This window comes from Larimichthys crocea, chromosome VII (genome assembly GCF_000972845.2).
Source record: "Larimichthys crocea isolate SSNF chromosome VII, L_crocea_2.0, whole genome shotgun sequence".
NCBI lineage: Eukaryota > Metazoa > Chordata > Actinopteri > Sciaenidae > Larimichthys > Larimichthys crocea.
The window spans coordinates 4799693-4822414 of NC_040017.1; the positions used below are offsets into that span (position 1 = coordinate 4799693).

At 40.4% G+C, this 22722-nt stretch overlaps 1 protein-coding gene across 1 annotated transcript in view; it reads left to right on the forward strand.

The window, feature by feature from the left end:
* The first annotated feature begins 13867 nt into the window (after positions 1-13867).
* smtnl (smoothelin, like) overlaps positions 13868-22722 on the forward strand; it is a 28783-nt gene continuing 19928 nt past the window's right edge. Inside the window, exons 1-2 of the mRNA XM_010733254.3 lie at positions 13868-14033; positions 14272-15194. Coding sequence (XP_010731556.2) covers positions 14535-15194 — 660 coding nt within the window. The 5' untranslated portion in view covers positions 13868-14033; positions 14272-14534. The remainder of the gene's footprint in view (positions 14034-14271; positions 15195-22722) is intronic.

Here is a 22722-nt window from a genome sequence, read left to right on the forward strand (position 1 = left end):
GTTCAACCCTGACACAACGTTTAGATAAACTGTAAGAGTCTGACTGGATGTAAACATATACTGAGTGCAGCAGTGGAAGTGTGGTTGTTCTTACATGTGCATATACTAGTTTAGGATGCTTAGTATGTACACTGTCATGGAAATATATATATTCAAGTAGATGTACTGCAGAAAATAAGTGTAACAGATACTTGTAAGTGTCTCACCTCACCTCACATGCACAGGCCTTCATCTGTGGAAGATTTATTCTGTCTTAAGGAAATGAAGGTAATAAGCAGGTAGTGGACAAGGGCGTTTCTTAAATACACTGTGTGCTTCACAGCTTGAGCCAGGACTCAGGACAGGAGGAGTTCCTGCGAACAGAATAAAATGTACAGATAGAGAGATAAAAAAGCAGCAGCAGCAGCAGCTAAAGATGAGATCAGTTCAGAGAAATGTTACAGGATCTTCTGTTCTTCTTCTAATGGACACATGGATCAAACCACATTGGGAGCCAAGGAGCAAAGATGAGCTGCTGGGCCCCTGATAACCCTGATTCCTCCCACCCTCGGTGCAAAGTGTACAACTTTTATAGAAATAACTTTTTGGTCCATTGGCTGAAACTTTCACTTTCACTATATAACAATAGTACCCTATGAGAGAGATAACCTGTGAGTACAATCAGGTCCCTTCTAGTACTCATCGCATTTGCAAGAATCCACTGAGCGTGAATGAAAACAACCATTTGGAACCAGGAAAGATAGGCGATTGTTGGGTCTCATTGTCAAAGCATCAAATAAGCATCTGTATTTGTCTGGTTGGTACATGTTTTTACTTCGACTCACAACTTTATAGTACTGTAATGCTGGTTACTCTTTGACTATAAACTTGACTCTTACTGAATTAAATTTCTTTCTGGTGACGTGATACATCACCTGTATTTGTTTTACCTCACATCACTCCACCCGTCTGAACCATCACTTAGATTACAGTCGAGGTTCTAAATGATAAAACAAAATGCAAATAGTTGACCAAAATAGGGACACACTCTGAAGAAACCTGGTAGTGGAAGTGGAAGTGGAAGTGAAGTTGGGTTGCATGGTCAACTAACTACTGCTGACAGCAGCACAGAAAGGTACAGTTTTAACTTCCTGACATCATTTCTGGATGCACAAGTCTCACAGTCAAGCTAGACTTTCAAAATAAAGCTTGGTTAGTGTTGTGAGATGGTTTTGGCACAACTACTACTCGATGAGGGTTGGGAAAAGATTGTAAGTTACGTTATGTAACATGAATATGTTACATAAGTTAACTCATGTAGCCAACATGACTGAATTCAACACTTATTTTTGGTTTCACACAGAACAGAAGTCTAAATTTGACCCATCCATCCACCCCTCCTGCTCCATATGCAGAACTTTATTCTACGTCACCTGACTTCAACGGCAAACCATTAAACTACACAGGCACGTCCTGACATGACACCAGAGTGATGTAACACGTATTGTTTTTCATATGAGAGCAAATTTTTCCACGCTGCGTTCTGACATCACTTGTGTGTGTGTGTTTTTTTTTTTTTTTTTTTTTTTTTTTTTCTAATTACAAGCAACTATTCATTTCACATGCAGCATGTTCTTCCACCAACAAAACCAGCACATGTTCTTTGAACTGGCCTCTGTTCTCTCTGTGATGCTGTCATGTTTGACGTCTGTTTGAAATCAGCAGCACTGACAAATCTCCCCGTGTTTTCAGAAGTGCTCGCAGATTACACGTTACTCGGCTGCTAATGATGTTGTCTTTCCAAACTTTGAGAAAAAATTGGCTTGCCATGATAGATGTTCTCTTGTAACCCTGCTAATTGGCTCTGTTCGTGTATGTGTGGTTGATTGTGTGTGTGTTCGGCTCCTGGCCTCGATGCCAGACGAGGGCCTGATGTGGTAAAGCTGTGACATTTTGATACAGTTGGACAGCATATGAGTGTGTGTGTGCGTAAGTGTGCGTGTGTGTGTGTGTGTGTGTGTGTGTGCAGATTGCAGAGAAAGAACAATTGATGGATATGACTTAGTTGTATTTTGGCACGGTGTGAGTATATGACATCATTTTGTGCTTACACACACACACACTCTTAAGTCTAAGAACCAGTCATCATTTATCAGTGTGTGTTCAAAGTTCACTGGCTTCTGGGAAAAAGTGTATGACTCTCTCACACAGTGTGTGTGTGTGTGTGTGTGTGTGTGTGTGTGTGTGTTTCTTATCACTTTAGTCATTAACTAAATGGTAGCAGGTGTGTGAGGGAAATCTTGGCACAAGTACTCAATGTAAAGACGTCACACGAGCTAAACTGTTGGCGGTGCCAATCAAAAGATTGATTGATGTAGTAAATCAAACTTGAGTGTGCATGTATACGTCTGTGTGTGTTTGCATGTGTGTCCACATGCAGTTTACTTCCCAAAGTCCATCCTCCATCCAGTTCTTGAGGTCACATCCTAACAGAGGTCCCTAGTATCCTCCGTACTGTTGACATAAGGGGCCTGTCCGCTTCCACACCTATCTAATCCTGACGCCATCCCACAGAGGACACCCAGTCCTGATTGTCTCTCTCACTGTCTGCTCACTGTCTCTCTCTCTCTGTCTGATATCACTCTGCTCTCTGGAGATCTCTCTGCAGCAGCAGAAACCATGAAAATGCTGCCGTCTGAAAAATTTGTTTTGGTTTTATTTGTCTTGGTTTTAAGATGTTTGTCTCCAGATTTTCTGCCTCCAGCCCAATACCAATTTGGGGGAATGGAACTCAGCAGCAACATTGCTGAACACACACACTGTCAACAGTCATAGTGAAAGCTGGTCACAAGGAGGTCTGTCCACAGTACAGAGCATTGTTTCTGGAAAGTTTCCTATAAATCCTCCCAGTGTGAGGGAAAAGTTATTAAAAATAACAAAAAACACAGGAAAACGCATGTGTTTGTTGGAAGGTTCGCAGTCATTACAGGACCCTTCCCTCTTCACACCCTGTCCCACATTTTCTTTAATCTTCCCTATTATATTTTGTACACTATTAATACTCACAGTCTGACTCTGGGACCATTTGCAATCTGATAAGAAAGAAAACTCTCAGACGTTTTTGGAAACATTCCTAGCACAAAAGATTTTATTGCTGACAGTTATAAGTAGAGTATGATCCACACAGTGGTGATGGAAACTTGATAGGTCATGTCGGGTAATTTCATCCACATTGCTAGCAAAAACAATAAAGTAATAAAGCAATAAAGAGCTGTGACAGCAGGCTGATTTATGTGAAACAGACATTAGCAGAGAGCAGAGACTTCTTTGTCTTCCCGAAGGAAAAGATGGACGATGTTGGAAAATAAACCAAGCCGTGACATTGAAAGTGACCCCGTGTGGTTGTTTGATATTCTTGATATACACAAATCCTATCCTGTTGCTTACCTTAAACCTCTCATAAATATATATCAGACACAGCTTTTCCTCCTAAGCGCTCTCCCTGGATCGAAGTTTCTATCATCGCTCATCACAGCCTCCCTTCGTCTGTGCAGCGTCAACCACTTCTTCCTCCCCAAGGTTTACAGAGACGTTATCCTTCTCAAGCTACCGATTTCCCTGTTCATTAACAATGAAACCTTTATTCATCCCAGTGAAGAGTCACTTAGCTTACCCATAGCTACCTAGAGTAAGAAAATGCTAATGAGTTGGTTGAAAACGTGACTTTTCAATGTTTCCAGCTGATTCATTAGAAAAGGAGAACTTTGTTAATGAGTCTTAGATATGCACACCTTGGACACACAATGGATATGTTAACAGAATGACAATAATGTTTGCAGCTTATGCTTCTGTTGTTCTCTGGTTTTAAAATAACCTGAGCAATGTTTCTCAGTCTAAGAGTTCTTGCAGTTAGCTTTCTAATAAGCCTCCATGCTGATCCTGCTATCAGAGCAGTCAAGTTTAGGATCTATGTTTGACATTTTTTAAAATGTTTCAGCCTGGATATTTCATGTCCATGCATGTTTGTGTAGCTCTTCTTGTGTTACCATGTACAATCCTTTCTTTTCTTTTTTTATCTGTTCCAAATGATAAACTGTTCAAAGTAAAGAGCAGAGTCCTGACACCTTCTGTTATGATGTACTCAGTTAAGAATGTTACAATCTTCTTTAGCTTCTTTTTAAAACGCACTGTTACAAATTGTTGTCATTTACAATTTTAACAACATTTTGTACAGCTAATAATATAATCAATGCAATTTTACAGTAAAAATTGAGCTAGTTTTGTCTAAACTTCACAAATATTTTTGGTGTATTGATGATATGAAATTAAATATACTGAGAAAAATAACTACCCTAGAAACATAAATATAAAGATAATGTTGTTATGGGTATTTTATTGGTTTTACTGATAATCCAATAAATGTAAAAATAACATTAAATTGGGTAAAAGTTGTCCTTTTTGGTCTGAATTACCCAAACCCTAACTCAACAGAAATACAAATATAATATGTAACAGTTTCAAAACAACCCATCTTCTTGGGTGTAATTGGTGACCCAATGGTTTTTATACCCATGGGTACATTGTACAAGTGGGTACGAGTTTCACCAGTACAGTACTACAGCCATGTGCACACCATTTTATGATCGATAGTTATGATCAATAAGCTAATAGGTTCTACCAAATGTTCAAATATTTTATGACAACATGCCTTTACCATCTCATAAAGTATAGAGGGACTGTGTATTAATATCTTCTTTATCTGGGTGGCCTTACTAGAGCTGAGTCTACTCTGCCAGAACATTTGTTGAACTTAATAAGATTCAGTATAAACATGACACTATAATAGTAATAATAATAAATGTTCTAATTGCGCTCCACAACAATACATTTCTTTCTCCTTCACTCTCCCTCTCTCTGCTACATATGAAGTTAATTAAAGTTGTGCTTTGAAGTGTCAATGACATCAGGACTTGGCTTCCATTCCCAAGGCCCTGTTTAGGCATGACAGGTTCCCATGGAAACTCTGATGTCATGGGGGGGTCGACGTAAGACTGAAACCGGAGTGATGATGTTTTTAGGCCTGTTTTGGGGTGAAATGTGATGTCTACACGGACAGACAGGAACAGAGCTGTGTGTCAGCAGACTGGGATCAAAGCCAGCAGGTAGCCTCTCTGTTAAGCTGGAGACTCGTACACCGACTTCCTGGCATGCTCTGCTGTGTGTTACTGTGTCTCAGTGTTGGTATCCAGGCACAGATTTACAGAGTGAATTAAAGACTGATGTAAAGAGAAATTACATTGCTGGATTGCATGGGAAAGTGCTCCCACTGAGAGAAATGGACCAAAAAACTGAACACCCTTCGGCCATGTGCAAACTGTTACAAACACTGCTGTCAGGAAATGTAGTGCGTTTTTAAACTAGAAAAAAATAGGATAAAAAAGTATGTTTCTGCTCTCTTTTTAATTAAAGATTTACTTTGAAGATGATCGATATCACCCTCATATTTGTAGGTAAAGTACAGAGCTGGAGACAGGAAGTAATTAGCCAAGCATGAAGGGGAAACAGCTAGCCTGCCTACATATAAAACAACAAGGTGTGGTTTTATGAGGGATTATGTGCCGGATATGTAACATGCCAGCTTTAGAGGTGCTGGTAGGTTTACTTTGTTACCTCCATACAGAGCTAGGCTAGCCTTTCCCCCATGCTCTCCACTTGAGCTGACCGTCTGCTGGATGTAGCTTCATATTTTCCATCCAGACATGCAGTCTTCTTATGTAACTCCTGTCAAGTGTATTTCCCAAGATTGCATGAGCAATGAACTAATGCATCATTATTCTCTTAAGCTTATAGGTTACTAGCTGCTTTTCTATGTGAATGTCAGATTTTTGTGTGAACTGTCGTAAACGTCCTGCTGATCTGTGACTTTTATAGGAAGGCTGAACTCATATGAGATGTTAATGTAAAACACTGCTAATGTGACTGCCCCATGTGGTTTATTAAACAGAACCATCTGGGAAGTCATTGTTGGAAACTGCAGGCAGGCAGGTGATTGGATAAACCATCTGTCAATCACTGTCTATTGCATTCAAACTTCAACTAATCAGATCAATGAAGTGTATAACATACTCAAACTCATAAAAAAAAAGATCAGTAGCGTTCTTTGCTCTTCTTGTGAGTCCAGCTGACTTTCAAACTTGTTAGAGTCACAACCTCCCAGAATAATGAGGTTGGTGTTTGTGACCCCCAACACCACCTCATCTGCCTGTTGATGTTCAGGTATTACTGTAATAACACATGACAGCTATCAAAGTCATACAGGAGGACCTTTGCTTTGGCCACAGATGGAATAAGAACTAATTTGATTTAGGCTTTAATTGGATTTTAGATTCATTGTAATAATCTTCAGGCATCTTCACATTCACATGTCTGCTTTAGACATAAAAAAACAATAACAGATACACTCTCATATCACTAAGTAACTGATATATATTATATAGACTGATATAACAGATTATATAGACTTTATTAATGGTTTAAAGTTTGTTTTTGATTCTATTCCATCCTGATTTGTTTCTCCTATGTATAGTTGCCATGCCTTGTTATTAAGTTCCTATGTATCTTTGTGTCTTTGCCTCATCGTACTGTGCCTGTTACATTCTGCATTAATTTTCCTAGTTTTAGTTCTTTTAGTTTCTCGTTCCATCTTGTGCTGTTCCTGCTTTTTTCTCAGTTCTGGATTTTATTCATTGGACTTTCATTGGACCCCTGGTTCATCTTGGTTTTTGAACTCTTTGTATCTTTGCTTGGAGCATTGCATGTTTTTTGTGTTTTCATTTCTGCCTAGTAACTTATTAAAGTTATGTTTGATACACATGCTTTCTTGTCTGCATTTGGGTTTTAATCCTGTTTTGAAAATGGTTGACATCACTGAGAGCTGCTTCTTGTTTCTCATTCCTCGCCACTTGGCACAATGTGTTGTTTTATTTTATTCTTCACCACCATTTGGCAACCCTCCTGAGATTTTCTAACGACCCTCTGGTTGTAAACCGCTGGGTTAGAACACTGTACACTCGTCAGTCAACATTAGACGACTCCTCCAACCAGCCAATCCACAAAAGGTCCCTAAAGTTCATCTGTGTGAATTTACAGGTTGTTTGCAAGCGGATGTAAAAACCATGGGGTAATTGTTGATTTCATACAAAGCTAAGTAGAAGCTGTTTGCTTCCCCTCAAAAATGTTTAATGACTGTATCAAGTAGCTACTCACAGCCTGGAATGTTGGAATGATGTTCAGGGATAGAGATTGTCCAGAAACATTAGCCAAAATAGAAAAACAATATGAAAATGTCTATAAAAACTCAGTAAAACTGTCAAACAATGCATGCAACTCATACATGGATCTCCACAAAATCCCCTCTTGGCTGTTTCCTGTTTATTTGTTGGCTACAAATTCTGCTGAGTCATATACCTCAGAAAGACTAGATTGAAACTAAAGCCAAAGGATCACCAATGAATTTGCATCTGAGTGAGCGACTGTGAGAGGACTCATTGACAACTGGCCTACAGTACTTTGGCCATGAATAGCTACCTTGTGTAAGGTGGTTAACAGTGGAGAAAGTACTCAATATTCATCCAATATAAAATGACTTTAAAGAGGCAGAGGAGAGAGAGGGAATGACATGTAGCAAAGGGCCTGGACCTGAGCCTGGACTCAGCCTTAATATGTGGTACGTGCTCTACCAGATCGCTACCTGTATTACAACTGTAGCTACTCTCCTGGGGTCCATAAAAGGATTGGCTGCATTAATGTAATACATAATTATTACTGACATATTAATGTAAAAACAGTATTTTTACAATGTAGTTGGCCTAATAACTCTATTTACTACTTTATACTTGTGGCTAATTTGATCTATAATAACACAAATAAAACAAGGTTTTGGATGAGAACTGTGACCTCAAAAGTGAAAAGTAGGTGTAGAAAAATATAGTGGCGTAAAAAGTACAGTACTTTATGTACTTTAAATGTGCATAAGCTAAGTGGCAACCTTCGTGTCTGTGAAATGAATGCCAAAAACTGCAGTTCCTCTTCTTGTCTACTTGAGGCTGGCTACAGAACAAGTCAGTCTCCATAAGTCCCGATGTTAAAATGTCCAACTTCACAGCAGAAATAAACATGTTTACAGCCTGGTACAAAAAACAGTTTTGGTCTCTATAGCTAATTTCCCCGTTCATGACAACTGTACTGAGGGTGAATTTTTAAACAACTCACCTGTTAAAATTATAATAAGGCTTCAAGTTATGCAGAATTAACAGTGTGGTAATTTTGATTGACAGGTGTGTATCATTACAGGTGGCTTGTTCGAAAAACCAGGCTTCATTCAACGGAGACTACGTCCATGTTTTATACTCTCTATGGTGTAAGATCAAGTAGAGCCTAAAAATTTATACATATCTATACAGTAACGTACAGTTCTTGAGTGAATGGATATTCAGAGGTCTCATCTTATGATTAAAATCATACCAAAAATGTATAAAAAGAAACATATGAAGCCGGAGTCAGTCTAAATGAATACGTCATCTCTGAGAATTGAACTTCTCTAACATACTATGTGTTGATTATCAGTAGCAGTGTTATTCTAAGGTCACCCCACATGTAACCCGTTTCAGTGTTTAGACGTAGACCAGTCTGCTCTCATGCAGCTCTGCTTTCTGCAGCTGCTGTTTGCATCTGTAAGTGTGCATGCGTGTGTTTATGGGAGTTGGAGGGTGCACGGACATATTTGTGTTCAGTTTAAAGCGGTGGTGACGTAAACTGTTCTCTGTGGGCGAACTCAGAGCCCTCTTGTTAATGTTTACAATCTGTAACCAACAGTCAGAGTGTGTGTGTGTGTGTGTGTGTGTGTGTGTGTGTGTGTGTGTGTGTGTGTGTGTGTGTGGTTGTTTATATAGGTGTGTGTGAATGTGTGTGAATTAGATGGATTTGGTTATGATGAGCATAATGCTGATGCAGATAGGGTACTGTAAGTATTTAAGTGTGTGTGTGTGTGTGTGTGTGTGTGCGTGTGTGTGTGTGTACCCTAACACCCTAAAGAGATACCATATAGAGGGAAGTAGACGATGATGAGTGTGTGGAAATTAGAGGGGACCGCAGCAGAATGTGGTTGAGTTTGGCATCAACTAGTTTCACTGTGTTCATACTAACATACCTCTAATTAACAGCTTAATTATAAACAACCTTTCCCCTAATTACTGTCTATTAAACATTATTCACTCAAAATTCTGCTTTCATCTCACCAGCTGTAAGTCGATGCCAAAAAATGTGTTGAAGTAAAACCACTGGTGACACTGGAAACACAGAATCCAGAGGGAGCCAGAAGCTGTGCTGGTGTTTCAACCTTCTCTCTAAAAATAATAATAATATGAATAAGATTTACATCTCACATTTCCATGCTTCCTGATACGATGTAAATTCATGAAAGACGCCCAAAATAGCCTCTTTTGGGTCAGTTCAACCTAAAATACACAACATATTTTACATGAGTAAATGTGGATTCTTTAAATCAAAGAAAATGTATGACCTTTTTTTTTTTAACTCTATCAAAGAGTTTGAGATGAATTATGACTCATAAGTTCATTAATATTCAGTAACCCTCTGTAATTTCCTCTGAAAAAAGGTACACTGTTTTTTATGTAACTGTATCGTGCTGTCATCATGTTTCTCTGTAAAAGCTACAGAGATAAGTGTGAGAACCTTCATTACATCACAGTGTGTCATCTGACTTTGTGTCTCGGTTTTGACTTCTTGTGCAACATGCCGTGCACCTAAAGGCACTTTATCTGAATCAGAGATCTGTGTTTGGACTGATTACATCTGTGCTTTTCAGATTTGTGTAACTGTAATTTTTCACCGACATACAGGGACACGTCAACGGAATATCTCTCATCACAACTCTGAGAGAGAATCACAGAGCTGCAACTGAAACTAAAACTCAGATTTAGTTTCACAGTGACATAAAATAGTCTCAAATCTTTACCTTATCGTAAGTAGAGAAAGATGTGAATTCATGTCCTACTTGTTACACTTTTCAGGGCATGGGACATGTAGTTTTTTTAGGCTATGTTAACAAATTAGTTGTTACTTAACTTTGGAAATTCACAAAGTTTCCAACGTCTTAAAGCAAGTGCTTTTTATAATGTGGAATGTAAACATAATTACATATAATTCATTTTCAAAATGACTGCTGCTCATGAGAGATTTAGAGAAGCTAAGTTAGACAGTTGATGTTTGTCATGATGGAAGATTTTTGTGATGCTTACATGATGTGACAGTGACTGATGTCAGTTAGCAAGTAAATGTAAGAGCAACAACAACAAAGCCTGAATGATTTTAGCAGTAAGGCTAGTTAGCCTATATGAACATATATATATATGAATATAGTTTTGTTTCAGACATCTTTTGCAGGCAGAGACAAACCAAAACAAAGGTATTAAAATGCAATTTTAGCTGTTTAATGATAACTCTGTGGCTTTATCACTACGAACAACACATTTATATTATCGTTAATGAAAAAATATAATAGAGAAGATATAATAAGTAAATAATAGTAAAGTAAGTCAATTGATCTGAACTTAAATTATGATTAGATTAGATTATGAACATGATCGTTAGTGTTTTATCACTTTTTCTTTCCCCAAGCCTTGGTCAATAACACTGAGCTTCATATAAAGGATGTAGGCAGTACAACTAACTTCAGTGGATGAACATGAGGTTTTTACATAACAGAATTTCTGCTCACAGTCTGCTTCTGTAGTTCAGAACCTGTTTGCATGTTTTACAAGAGCTTCAGTGAGGGAACAGCAAAGACCTTTTTACTTTTTACAGATGTTGGGCCCTTGACAACAGGATTTATTTTTGTACATGAGTGTGCTATACATCACAAGCCCCATATGTCTACCAGCATGCTATATGACCTAATCCACACTTAATCAGTTGAGGCAGAACCTCTGCACAGAGAAAGAAGTTTGCGAATGTCTCTGCAGTATCAACAAATACTCTTTACTGACTGAAGACCAGATGAGAAGAAGCGTGTGACCTCCACCTGTGTCTTCCTCAGTATTCACACTGGACGTTTACAACCTCAGCTGTGCACAGAGGGAGTCAGCATCTCAGGACTAAAACATATTTAGTCATTATCAAAACAACAAAAAAGACCAGGATTGTGGGAGTCAGTTCAGGGAAAGAGAGAGATCTAGTGTTGTGCCGACAGCTGTGAAGTTTTTCATTTCATAGCATACAGGTCATACATTACCTGCTGACTCATTCTTAACGGGAAGCAGTGAGATCCAGGGACCCACACAGAGGCTGCAGGGGCTTTCTGGGTGCCTCAAGCAAAATCAGCTTAATTTGATTTTACAGCCACATCATGACGTCACACACTGAATCATGTTTTTGTTCTGCAAACAAGGTTAAAAAGTATTGATTTCTCACAGATGTATTCATGTTCTGGCTCCTTGTGGATCAAGCAGTAAACACAGCGCTTTATATAGTATGTATAGCAAACATGTTAGCAAATAGTCACCTAATTCCTGATCCACCTGTATTCATTTGTAGTCTTAGGCCCAATTCAGACTAATTTTTTTTGGCTTTTTGGCTGCAGCCACGTGGGCTTCAAAAACAAAAATTGAGAAACTCAACCTGACGTCGCGTTGCGCTGGTCAATCCGATGATCAGACCAGTCAAAATCCTCCAAAATAAAATAAAATTAATTAGTTCATTGATATATGAATACTAAAACTATGATACTCTACCTATTGTGGGTTTGTTTATTTCAGTTTCTATGTGTCCAATGATTTAAGAGAGAGATCAGTGTTGAGTGACATAGACAGTGAATGAGAAAGATGGAGCACCAGAATCGAGAATTTATTTTCTGATTGTTTTCATAGTGGTAACCTTCATCACACATGAACACACCCCCAGCACACTTGAAACGTGCCGTAAAAACCAAAACAATAAGCTTAAAGACACTAGAAATACTCAGTAAACTGGGACTTGTGTCCAAAAGATGTCCAGAAGTTAAACTTTTCTGGCTTCATGCACCACTGAGCAGCGGAATGGTTTAAACAGATAGTTGAAGACAAACAGCTGTATGGGTGATAATTCTCTGTGAGTCATTTGTTCCATGAAAAATAAATAAAAATATTGACTTGTGTAGCTTCATATTACATCAGCCTTCTCACATTTTCAAAAAACTTCCAAGGATGGAAAACATCGTCCACAGAGGAAAAGATGCCTTCAAATTTATCAGCATTAATGTGGACATAATACAACCTAAGACAAACCTCAGGTGACCGATGAAGCTGACACACGTGACCTCTACAGTGGTTTGTTGCTGTCTGTGTTTCGTACAGCCCCCAGCAGACTCACATAAAACCCTGAGGGAGGTGCTGAGTATGTGTGTGTGAGAGAGACTGAAAGGTGGGAGGTGGTTGGGGGGGTCTTCCAGCAAATCACCAAGTCACCAAGTTGACCTCCTCATCTCCCAACGCCCCCTGTTGCACCTCTGTCTCTCACATACTCCTTAACACAAACACACACACACTGTTGACAGTAAGCAGGAGGTGGAATGTTCAAGTATTTGTATGAGTCTGTCTGTTACACACACACACACACACACACACACACACACACACACTTCTATCTGCTATCTGATGTCGAATGTTTGCTCTGTTGGGGGTTGAGTTATAAGGGGGAGGGTAGTCCTTAGCAGCCAGCTTGTCTATCTGTCTGTTTATCTGTTTACATCATACATGTATATACATTGTATCAAACTGATATGAAGACACAGTGGAAATTACGTAACACTTTTCTGTAATAGATTTGACTTTTGGGTGTGGCTGTTTGTCACATGATGATCGCTGACTGCAGCTTGTTTCTTTATTATTTGCTAGTGACGGGTGAAGCGAGAGGATGACATGCAGCAGAGAGCCACAGGTTGCTTACCTTACTTTGTATAAACTCAGCAGACAGTATTTCCCTCTCAACCTGCCGTAGCCTTTATCTAAACAAAACACCATTAGTGCAGGGCGAGGGGATGGAAAGATAATGATGGAAAAGTTTGAATTGGCTATGCAAAACAAGTGTGACAAGCGGGGTGGAGGTTGAGTCATTAATTATTGAGACCATAAATTAAATAGATTATGATTATGTCCTGTGTGGTTAATGTTAAACAGCAGTGAGCCCTGCATACAGTTCATACTGGTACAAGGTCACTTGTACTAGTATGAACAGGTTGCTTACCTTAATGAGTCAAATAAAATGAACAGATAAATCTCACTATTAAAGTGACCATTAAATTTATTAATGCAAGATATTTTAGGAAGTAACCATGGTGACTATTGAAGCTTTTTTTATTATATATATATATATATATATATATATATATAATATATATATAATATATATAGAATATCTATATATATAATATATATATATAATATATATATATATGTGGAGCACTTTGGGCTTCATGTCTGCATGAAAGGTGCTATATAAATTAATAAAGACTGAGTTTGAGTTTATGAGTGTGAGAATGAACAAGTTGTGCAGATAATTCTCTCTGATTCTGAGAGTTTACTTTAATTTCTTTCCATATAAAAGTTGGGAAAAGAACAGATGAGAGAGAAGAATGAAAAGCTGGCAGTGAGAAAGGAAACATGTCTGATAAAAAGGGGAGAGGAGTCCTCCTGATAGTTTACACAGGACAAGGATATAAAAGCAACGCGGACCGCCTCCCTCCCTCCCCTCCCCTCACATTTACTACTCTTTCCATGTTGTTTCTTCACACCACCACCCTCCTCCTCCTTTATCCCTCCCTTTCTCCTCCCTCCTCTGTGCCAGAGGAGAGGAGTGATCAACCTGAGAGTTTAAACAAACCAGAGAGCCGGCAGGGCAGAGCAGAACACTCACACACTCTCGCGTAGGCACACACTCACACACACAGCTGTTGAGCGCTGAGGAAACTCTACTGAGCTGGAGCGGAGAGCGGAGCTGAGGTAGGTTCGCTGCAGCTGTGAGTGAAGATTACCTCACTGCTGCAATTTATGGCAGTTATGAAACATAAGCTGACTTAAAAAGATATATGATTTCTTTCTGTCATTTGGACTCCTTAAAAACAGAGTCTCTTGTTCAGTTCAGAGCAGTCTTTGAATCAGGTTTGCAAAGTTTTAGATTTTGTTGTAGGTTTTGCATTCTTCAGCTAAAGGTCAAGTCTTGCCTCTTTTGTGTTTTCAGACAAAAAACAGAGATCTGTACCTGAACAGCAGAGCTTATCGAAGGAGAAGAAGCCTGGGACAAAACAGACCAGACCTTTGCCCCCACTGCAAACTTTCACCTCCCAACCCTTGTCCATCAGACCCCCTCCTCCTTCAGCCAAGCCCTCCACACACTGACTAAAGCTTCACATTCTTCAGTGTCCAGAGGATCTCACTCACAGACGTTAACTCATAGACTGAGAGGCTGTCTGGCCTGTCTCCAAAGTGGCTACAGCTATATCGATGGAAGCCCCAACCCTGGCTGAGATGGGAGAATTGTGTCACCCCCGGTCTTCCTCTCCAGAGGGGGAGACGGTGTGTGCAGCTCTGGCCCGGTATGAGAACACTCTCAGGGATGCCATCAGGGAGATCCACGTGGATGTCAGCACTTTTAAGCTGAGCATGGAGCGTCGTCTGGAGGAGACAGCCAACCTGAGCGGGCCTCTCGGGCGAGCCATGGCTCAGCTCCAGCAGGAGAACCGCCAGCTCAGGAGCCAGCTGGAGGCTCTCACCCGACAGGTGGAGCTCCTGAGTGGGATGACGTGCGACAGGAGCACCTTGCTCAACAACAGCCACAATCACAATCACAAGAATCACCTTAGTGACATTCAGGAGAACCATCAGGAGATAAAAGAGGTGATCTATGGGAAGGGTCAGGCCCACACTCAGAGCCAGGCTCACCTCCACATCCAGTCCTGCAACCTGGGGAGCCAAAACCAGAGCTACGGCAGTCAGTCCAGCTCTGCATCCCCACCTGTCACCTTCTCATCCTCCTCGGGCTCCAGCAGTCCTCCTGTGGGCTCCAGAGTATCCTCCATGATGACAGGCCCGGTGTCAGGCAGCAGCCCCTCCACCGCCCGCTTCTCCAGCCGAGCCACATTCGCTGTGTCCAGCAAGACGAATGTGAGTACTGAATGTTACCAATCAACACCACCCATCATGACTTTAAACTGCATGTTATATAACACAAAGATTCTATAAAACAGCCTATGGTTAACAATCATTTTCCACATTGAACCGTCAGTGTTTGCATTTGTACAACTGCCACTTGAAGTTACCGTCATTACTTTTATTATTTCAATTCATTCATTTAGCTAACTATTTCAACTGTTCAACTGTCTTCAACTATCTGTTCAAACTATTCTGCTGCTCAGTGGAACATGAAACCAAAAACATTCAATTCTCAGACTCCACATCTTGTAGCCCATTGAGCAAGCACACTAGAGTTTTAATTAAAAATATTTAATTGTGCAGCTGTTCTAGATTTTCCAAATGTTAATTCTGATAGTAAAACATTTCATTGACTCAAAAAAGTGTCCACTGTTTTGCTTCTTTCACAATGGAAGCTAATAGCTATGGGCAATTGTCATCACGTGACAGACATCATTGTTGTCATTACATGGTTTGGCTACTATGTCAGGCTGGCTTCAAAGCTCTGAGCTCTTGCTGAGGGTTTTGGTTTTAACCATCGATTACTCTAAGTGTTAACAGTCCTTAAATTAACTATCTGAACTGTTACAGTAGCAGAAGTCCGGTAATTGCAATGTAATTTTCTAGGTTGGGAAAGTGTGGTAAAGAGGGCAGAATGGGACTTTGACTGAAGCTGTGTTGTGTTGTGGCTGTGCGGATGTGTCATACAGAGGCACTGGCTGTGTCACTGCGGTTGCACAATAGCCCTCCACCGGCGTTGCTTAAAAATTCATGAAGTACAGTAACATGAGTCGAGCTGGCTCCTGGGAGACGAGGTTATTGTGGTCGTGTGGTTTGCAGTCAAATATGTGAAATCAGCATTGTGAAATGTAGGTTAGTCATTATCGTTGTTGTCCTGAGCAAACCTTGTGGGTCCAGTTTTGGGTAATTTTACGTTTTAACTTCACCTGAACAATTACATGGTTCTGGTACGAAAACAGTCCAACCACTGTTTTTGTGAAACTCTTTTTAAACCTCACTGAATTGAATGAAGTCAGAAAATAGACAAGTCCAGCTAAAAACAGGACTAGTTTCTCAGTTCTTGGAAAGATGACTTCTCCTGATACCATCAGCGTATCAAAACTGGATTTATGTTCATAGTTCATCACCGCTGCAGTGTGACCAGATGACCTGTGTCAGTGTTTTAGTGCTCCATGGTGTCTGAGTTATTATCAGGAATAAAGTTTTACTGTCACCTCGGGATGCTGCTCGTGGAAGTGGATTCTCTGGAGCTGGACTAATAATTTATCTTGGAGTCCCCCACAATAATTGTACGTTCCCTGATCGTTGCATAGTTGAATTTGTTTCCTCCTGTGGTTTCTGATGAAACCAAAATCAGAATCTCCTGGCTTCTCTCCATCCAATGGTTGCTACATTACTTATCCAGTTGATGATGAGTGTGCAGTGTTCTTGGCCTTCTCCTGATCATGGATTTATGGCGTCCAGAGCAGAGAGGAAATTCTGTTCTATCTGTCTAAATATTTGGAAATAGGAGAGGGTGTACACGAGCTGTAACAATCAAGAGTTTTTCTATTTTGTATTCCTATTCTCAGGCGATTGAGTACACATGGATTTGAGTGTGTCTCTCTGTCGTAACTCAGCCTCTGGAATGTGTGATCTTGCAATGCAAGAATGAACACTCATTAACCAATCTCTGCATTAATTGTGAGAACTTTCAAGCATTCCTGCTTGAAAAGAACACTTTCCTCTGTCCATCTGTGTGGTCGGTATGTTAAAAACAGGACCATTTAAGCTAAACGCTTCCATCTCAAGGCTGGAATATCTTCCTCCAACTGCACAAAGGCGAACATGCATGGGACACTTGCGTATCTGTTTTGTTTAGTTTTTTCCTTGACCTCTGTTGAACACGTTGCATGCGCTGGCTCCAAAAGCAGCACGTTATCAGCAGTTGCTGTGGCTGGAAACCTCTTGCTTTCTGCGACCCACAGAAGAAGATCCAGGTCATTCGATGTCTGGAAATCAAACATGGATGGAGGACAGCAACTAACATGCTTTTGCTATAGAGTGCAAATTTACCTTCAGCCTATTTATTTCTGTGCTGCAATTTCCAATAGGTATAATAGTATATGCAAGTCCATCTCAGCCATAATATCTGTCTGATATTCCACCAGGCAGCAAATGAAAGCTTACATAAACTGAAAGTAGCTTCTGCCTCCATCGTGTGCCAGTCATCAGTAGATAATAATGACATTTATGTAGTGTTTATGTATGTATGCAGTGATCTAAAGCAAACAGTGAAACCAAAGACTAAATCACATGTCAAACTGCTTTGCTTCACTGTTCACTGTGGGTAACTTGAATGGCAGGAGCAGCTCCACAGAGGATGTTACTTACTTCCAGGACGCTCCGTCCTGCTCGGTAAAATGTGACATTTATGAGGCCAATATTGAGATTCTACATTTTTATATGGAGCAGAGCTGTTCCTCTGTGAACCTCGGTATTTTGTCTTGCCTGTAAACTCACAGCTGACACAAAGCTGGAACACATTACACACACACACCTATATCCTCACACACATCTTTGTGTGCATACCAAGCGTGTATTTGATGGACCGCAACAAGCAGGAGGTCGCAGCCACAACATGATACGGCACAGTTTGGGAATTTATTTTCCAAAAATGATACAGACCATAACCACAGACAGCATCGGCTCCATATATCATGTTCAGGTTTGCAGTGTTAGGTACCAGCATCTATTTCATTTCACACTTCATGCATTGTATGGTATATAGAGGAGTCACAGAGATACAGATAAGACTCAAACACATGCACATACATGCACACATTATGCAAATGGCTGTTCCTCTTTTTTATCTGTAATTACCAAGCTATGCGGTGGATACAACAGAGGAATGTTATCTCTGTGAAATCATGTGGTCAGAGCTAAACAACACAAGAGCACCTTTGTTTCTGAGTGTCTCTGCTGTGGGAGATCCCCTGCTGTCAAGACCACTGCAGAAACACACACATCAGGGTCAAACATGAAATAATATTCTGAAATAACATATCAGCTCACAAAGGTTCGCTCTGTTTATGCTGCTGGTAATCAGCTTCATTTGATTTTTTTTGTGCACATTGTCAGATTACGACACACTCCTGCTTGAATCCTAATTGCAGCTCGCTCTTCCTGCCACATCCTCACCTGTCTGTCAGAGAAAGACGGGAGGAAGATACAGTACATTAAGTCCAGATGGTTGTTCAAACAGGTCTGATTGACATGATACAGCAAGAGTATCACTCGCACACACACACACACACACACACACACACACACACACACACACACACATACTATACCAACACACTGTGAGCATTCTTAACGACTTGAATCCCAGCTGAGAGCAGACTGTGCCAGAGAGATGTGTATAGGCGTGTTTGTCTTTCACCCTGCTCTCCAGCTGTTACTGTGCGCCTTCACCGTGAGCTGCCAAACCATGTCACAAGATGACACACACACCTGCATGCTCACACACACACAAACACACCTGCAGCACGTCAGCATGATCTCGTTCATATTAAGACACACCTGCAGTGCACATCTGTATGGATTATGAAGACTGTCTGTCTTTTTTTTTTACTCTGTTCTTCTCTCTGCTCTTCAGACAAGAAATCAAATGAAAGATTTGAGTTGAAAAATAGATACAAATTGATGTTTAGATCCATGATGATTTCAGAATCAGGTTTATTGACACACAAGGGATTTCTTTTAGTGTTTTTATGCAGAACAAACATATTAAGTGGAACTTGTTTTCTGTTCCACTTTTCTGATTCATTATATCAGAATTCTGTGGTGGCCTCGAGAGCTCAACACACTGCAGCTTAAGAAAACACACGCAAATCAACACAACACAACACAATAAGCACTAGACGCTGAACACATCTTGTTGTTGTGACTCATGAAATCTCAAGCACATGTGCATAAAATGACCACCACACACACCTCGCAGAGCCAAAAAGAAATTCTTTCTGAGTTTAAATGTAGCCTGCATAATAATCATATGGGCATTACCTTCCTTAGTGGAGGTGGTGGATATCATACAGGATGCAGGTCGTCTGTCTGAAACACTAAATCTCCTCAGAAATCATTAAAATCACATGATATACATACATGACATATGCTACATATACTTACACTTTTTGGCTCTTTGTAAGGTCATGTGACTTCCAGGCTGAAGTCACTTTCTGCACATGTGCAGAGCAGATCGAGAGCAGAAGACAGTCCACACATGCTACATGGCCCAAATCTGACTTCAGGAGTCACAAATGTCACAAACTGTAGCAACAGCAAGCATGCTCAGTGTCCCCTGGAAACACTTTGCCATCTTCTGGATTTGCAGCACGTTTCTGTCATTTGTTGTGTTGTGTTGTGTTGTGTGCTCTCTAAATGCTGCACATGTTCTCAAGTTGATGAAGACATTTTCTTAATTTGCTTGTCTTGTGTCTGTTTGCATGTGTTGTGCATTGAGCTCTCAGGGCCACCGTAGAATTCGGATAAAATACTTGAATGGAAACCGTGGCTGTGTGTGTGTAAAAGTGTGTGTGTGTGTGTGTTTCCATCTGGAAGGTTTTTGAGGTTTGTAAAGAGGCAGCTGTGTGGCTCTTTTCTATCCTCTAATGGTTCTGGGTAACAGGAATTAGTCAAGATTAGGATTAGGACAAAGACCTAAGCCTCCTCTCTTCCTCCTGTGTTTTTCCTCTTCACTCCCCTCCACTCACACACACACACACACACACACACACACACACACACACACACACACACACACACACACACACACACACACACACACACACACACACACATGTCAGTAGACAACACCACTGTTACCAATTACAGTGCCAAAGCATCAATGGGCCATTGTGTGGGTTCTTGTGCTTCATTGGGAATACATTGAGTGTGGAAGGATTACAGAATTGACCCTCCTCTCCTCCTCCACCTCCTCCTTCTCCTCCCCCCTGACTCATTCTTTCACTCATTTCTCTTCTCTCCATCTCTCACCTGCACTCTGATCTCACCTCATCAGATTTTTACTGCCATGTGCTGCAAGTTTAGACACCAAGCTTGAAAATCCTCCTCTTGGCTTTGGCGTATTTTGACATCTTAACCTTCAGGTCTAATTACTCGCTTTTCCGGAGTCCTCAACCAAACCTCAGTGACTTCATCAGTGTGTAGTTGTTCGACTGTCATGGAGATGGCTCATCACTTGAACTGAGTATAGAACTTTGTTCAGATAAGAGGTGATAACAGGTAACAATCGTGTGGTTGAAAGCTCCAGTAAGCGACCTTGAATTAGAAGCACTCCATTCATTTTATATAAGTTTGGTTTATTCATCATGAGGAGCACTACTGACTTAAAAGTACTTCTTTGGCACTGAAGCCTGCAAAAATAACCCTGATGATGTCATAGTGATGTCATCAGTGTTATTTCATTATACAATCAAGTTGCATTATTGGAAATGTAGGTAAGTCCCTCAATCTTATGGAAGAAAAAAAACACACTAAATATCATCAATTATTATGAACCATTCAGATTTTTTTTATAGATAACACATGTATTATTCATCAGTTACCATTTTCATCACATCAGAGGTTGACTGTATCAGACTACTGTAACATTTATTATATCTATCTTCATCTGTCTTTGTCTGTTTTCTGTCAAAGTCGAACACACCTTTCCAAACCACTCAGACTCCTGCAGAGCATTAGATACAATACATTCCTCATCAGCAGATGAACAGATCAGATTAGACAGTCAGGTCAGAGGGTTATCTACTGCTCTCTATCAATGCACAGAGACTGGGTGCACTCGATTTATGGCTCCATGTAAGTGGCTTGCATCACATATTATGTAATGTGTGATTTCTTCAGATTGAAAAGTTGAATTTGAGGCAGTTGTTGATGTGCATCGATGTCACATCAGTTTCCACTTGACGGCGTTACAAGCAGCAATTTAACATGAATAAATCATGACCGTGCACATTGTGATCTTTTCCTCCTGTCAACAGTGTGGTACAAACTGAGTCGAAGTTTTGGTTGGTGGTGGATGACGGTGGAAGGAATGAAAGGCAAAACTTGTTTTTTGCAGGAAGCAGTAAGATTTATGGGAAATGTGGTTTTAATTTTGAGAAACGTCTGGACTCACACAACACCACTGCTGCGAGACAGAAGCACCCACCCTTGTCTCATTTTTACAGCAATTATTCTGAACTATGAAGAGTAATTAATATAACAATGTTCACAATTTGTTTAAGTTGCTATTTGATGGTCTGTTGGTCCTTCAGAGGTACCAACAAGTGATCAGTCAACGATGTAACGGCTGTGTCAGTTATTTCAAAAAGGTTGTACTCTGGTTCCACCCTGTTCCCTTCATTCCTCTCTGTGCACCTATTAGCTCCATCTCCCACTAACATTACACAACTTGATGCTATCAGTTCCTTATCTGCACACACACACACACACACACACACACACACACACACACACACACACACACAACGAGCATACCACTGCAGTGTTTTAGTTTAGTCACAGTTTGAGAATAGTCTGATGGATAGATTGGAATAAAACGTGCTGACCCCGGTCCAAACTGAATTATATTGTGATTAATGGCTGCTGGTGCACACGTTTCCGTGCACTCACCCGTCTTTAGCATTGTAGGCTCAGTGTGTAAGATTTACACAATAAGGCAGAAATTATATATAATATTCAAAACTGTTTTTGTTAGTGTACAATCACCTGAAATAAGAATTTTTTATGTTTATGTTACCATTTTTATATCTACCATGTTGAACCGTTATGTTTTTAGTAGGAGCCCTGAACAGACAAACACTGACTCTAAATAGGGCCTTTCACAATTTTCCTGGCCACTGTAGTTTCTCCAATATAGCTCCTCCACATGTTTTTACATCTGAGCCTACGCACATAGCCAGTGTCAATATGGTGCCCCATGAGATGTCTGATTGTTAGGCTGGAAATAAATGTTCCACATATGTTTAGGATTTTTTTTTTACCCTAGGTGGGCGAGTGACTACTACGGAGCCCCTAAATACGGAGCCCCTAAAGTACGGAGCCCCTAAAGGGAAAAAGTTTCTGGTGCCAGAAAAGTTTCTGGTGCGCACGAGAAAGTTTCTCGTGCGCACCAGAAACTTTTCTGGTGGTGCCCACTAAAAAGTTTCTGGTGCGCACGAGAAAGTTTCAAGTGCGCACGGGAAAGTTTCTGGTGAGCACGAGAAAGTTTCTGGTGCGCACCAGAAACACTTCCATTTTTTTTTCTTTCACCATGTCCCTTTCGTACGGAGCCCCTAAAGGGACATGGTGAAAGAAAAAAAGGGACATGGTGAAAGAAAAAAAAATGGAAGTGTTTCTGGTGCGCACCAGAAAGTTTCTCGTGCGCACCAGAAACTTTCTCGTGCTCACCAGAAACTTTCCCGTGCGCACTTGA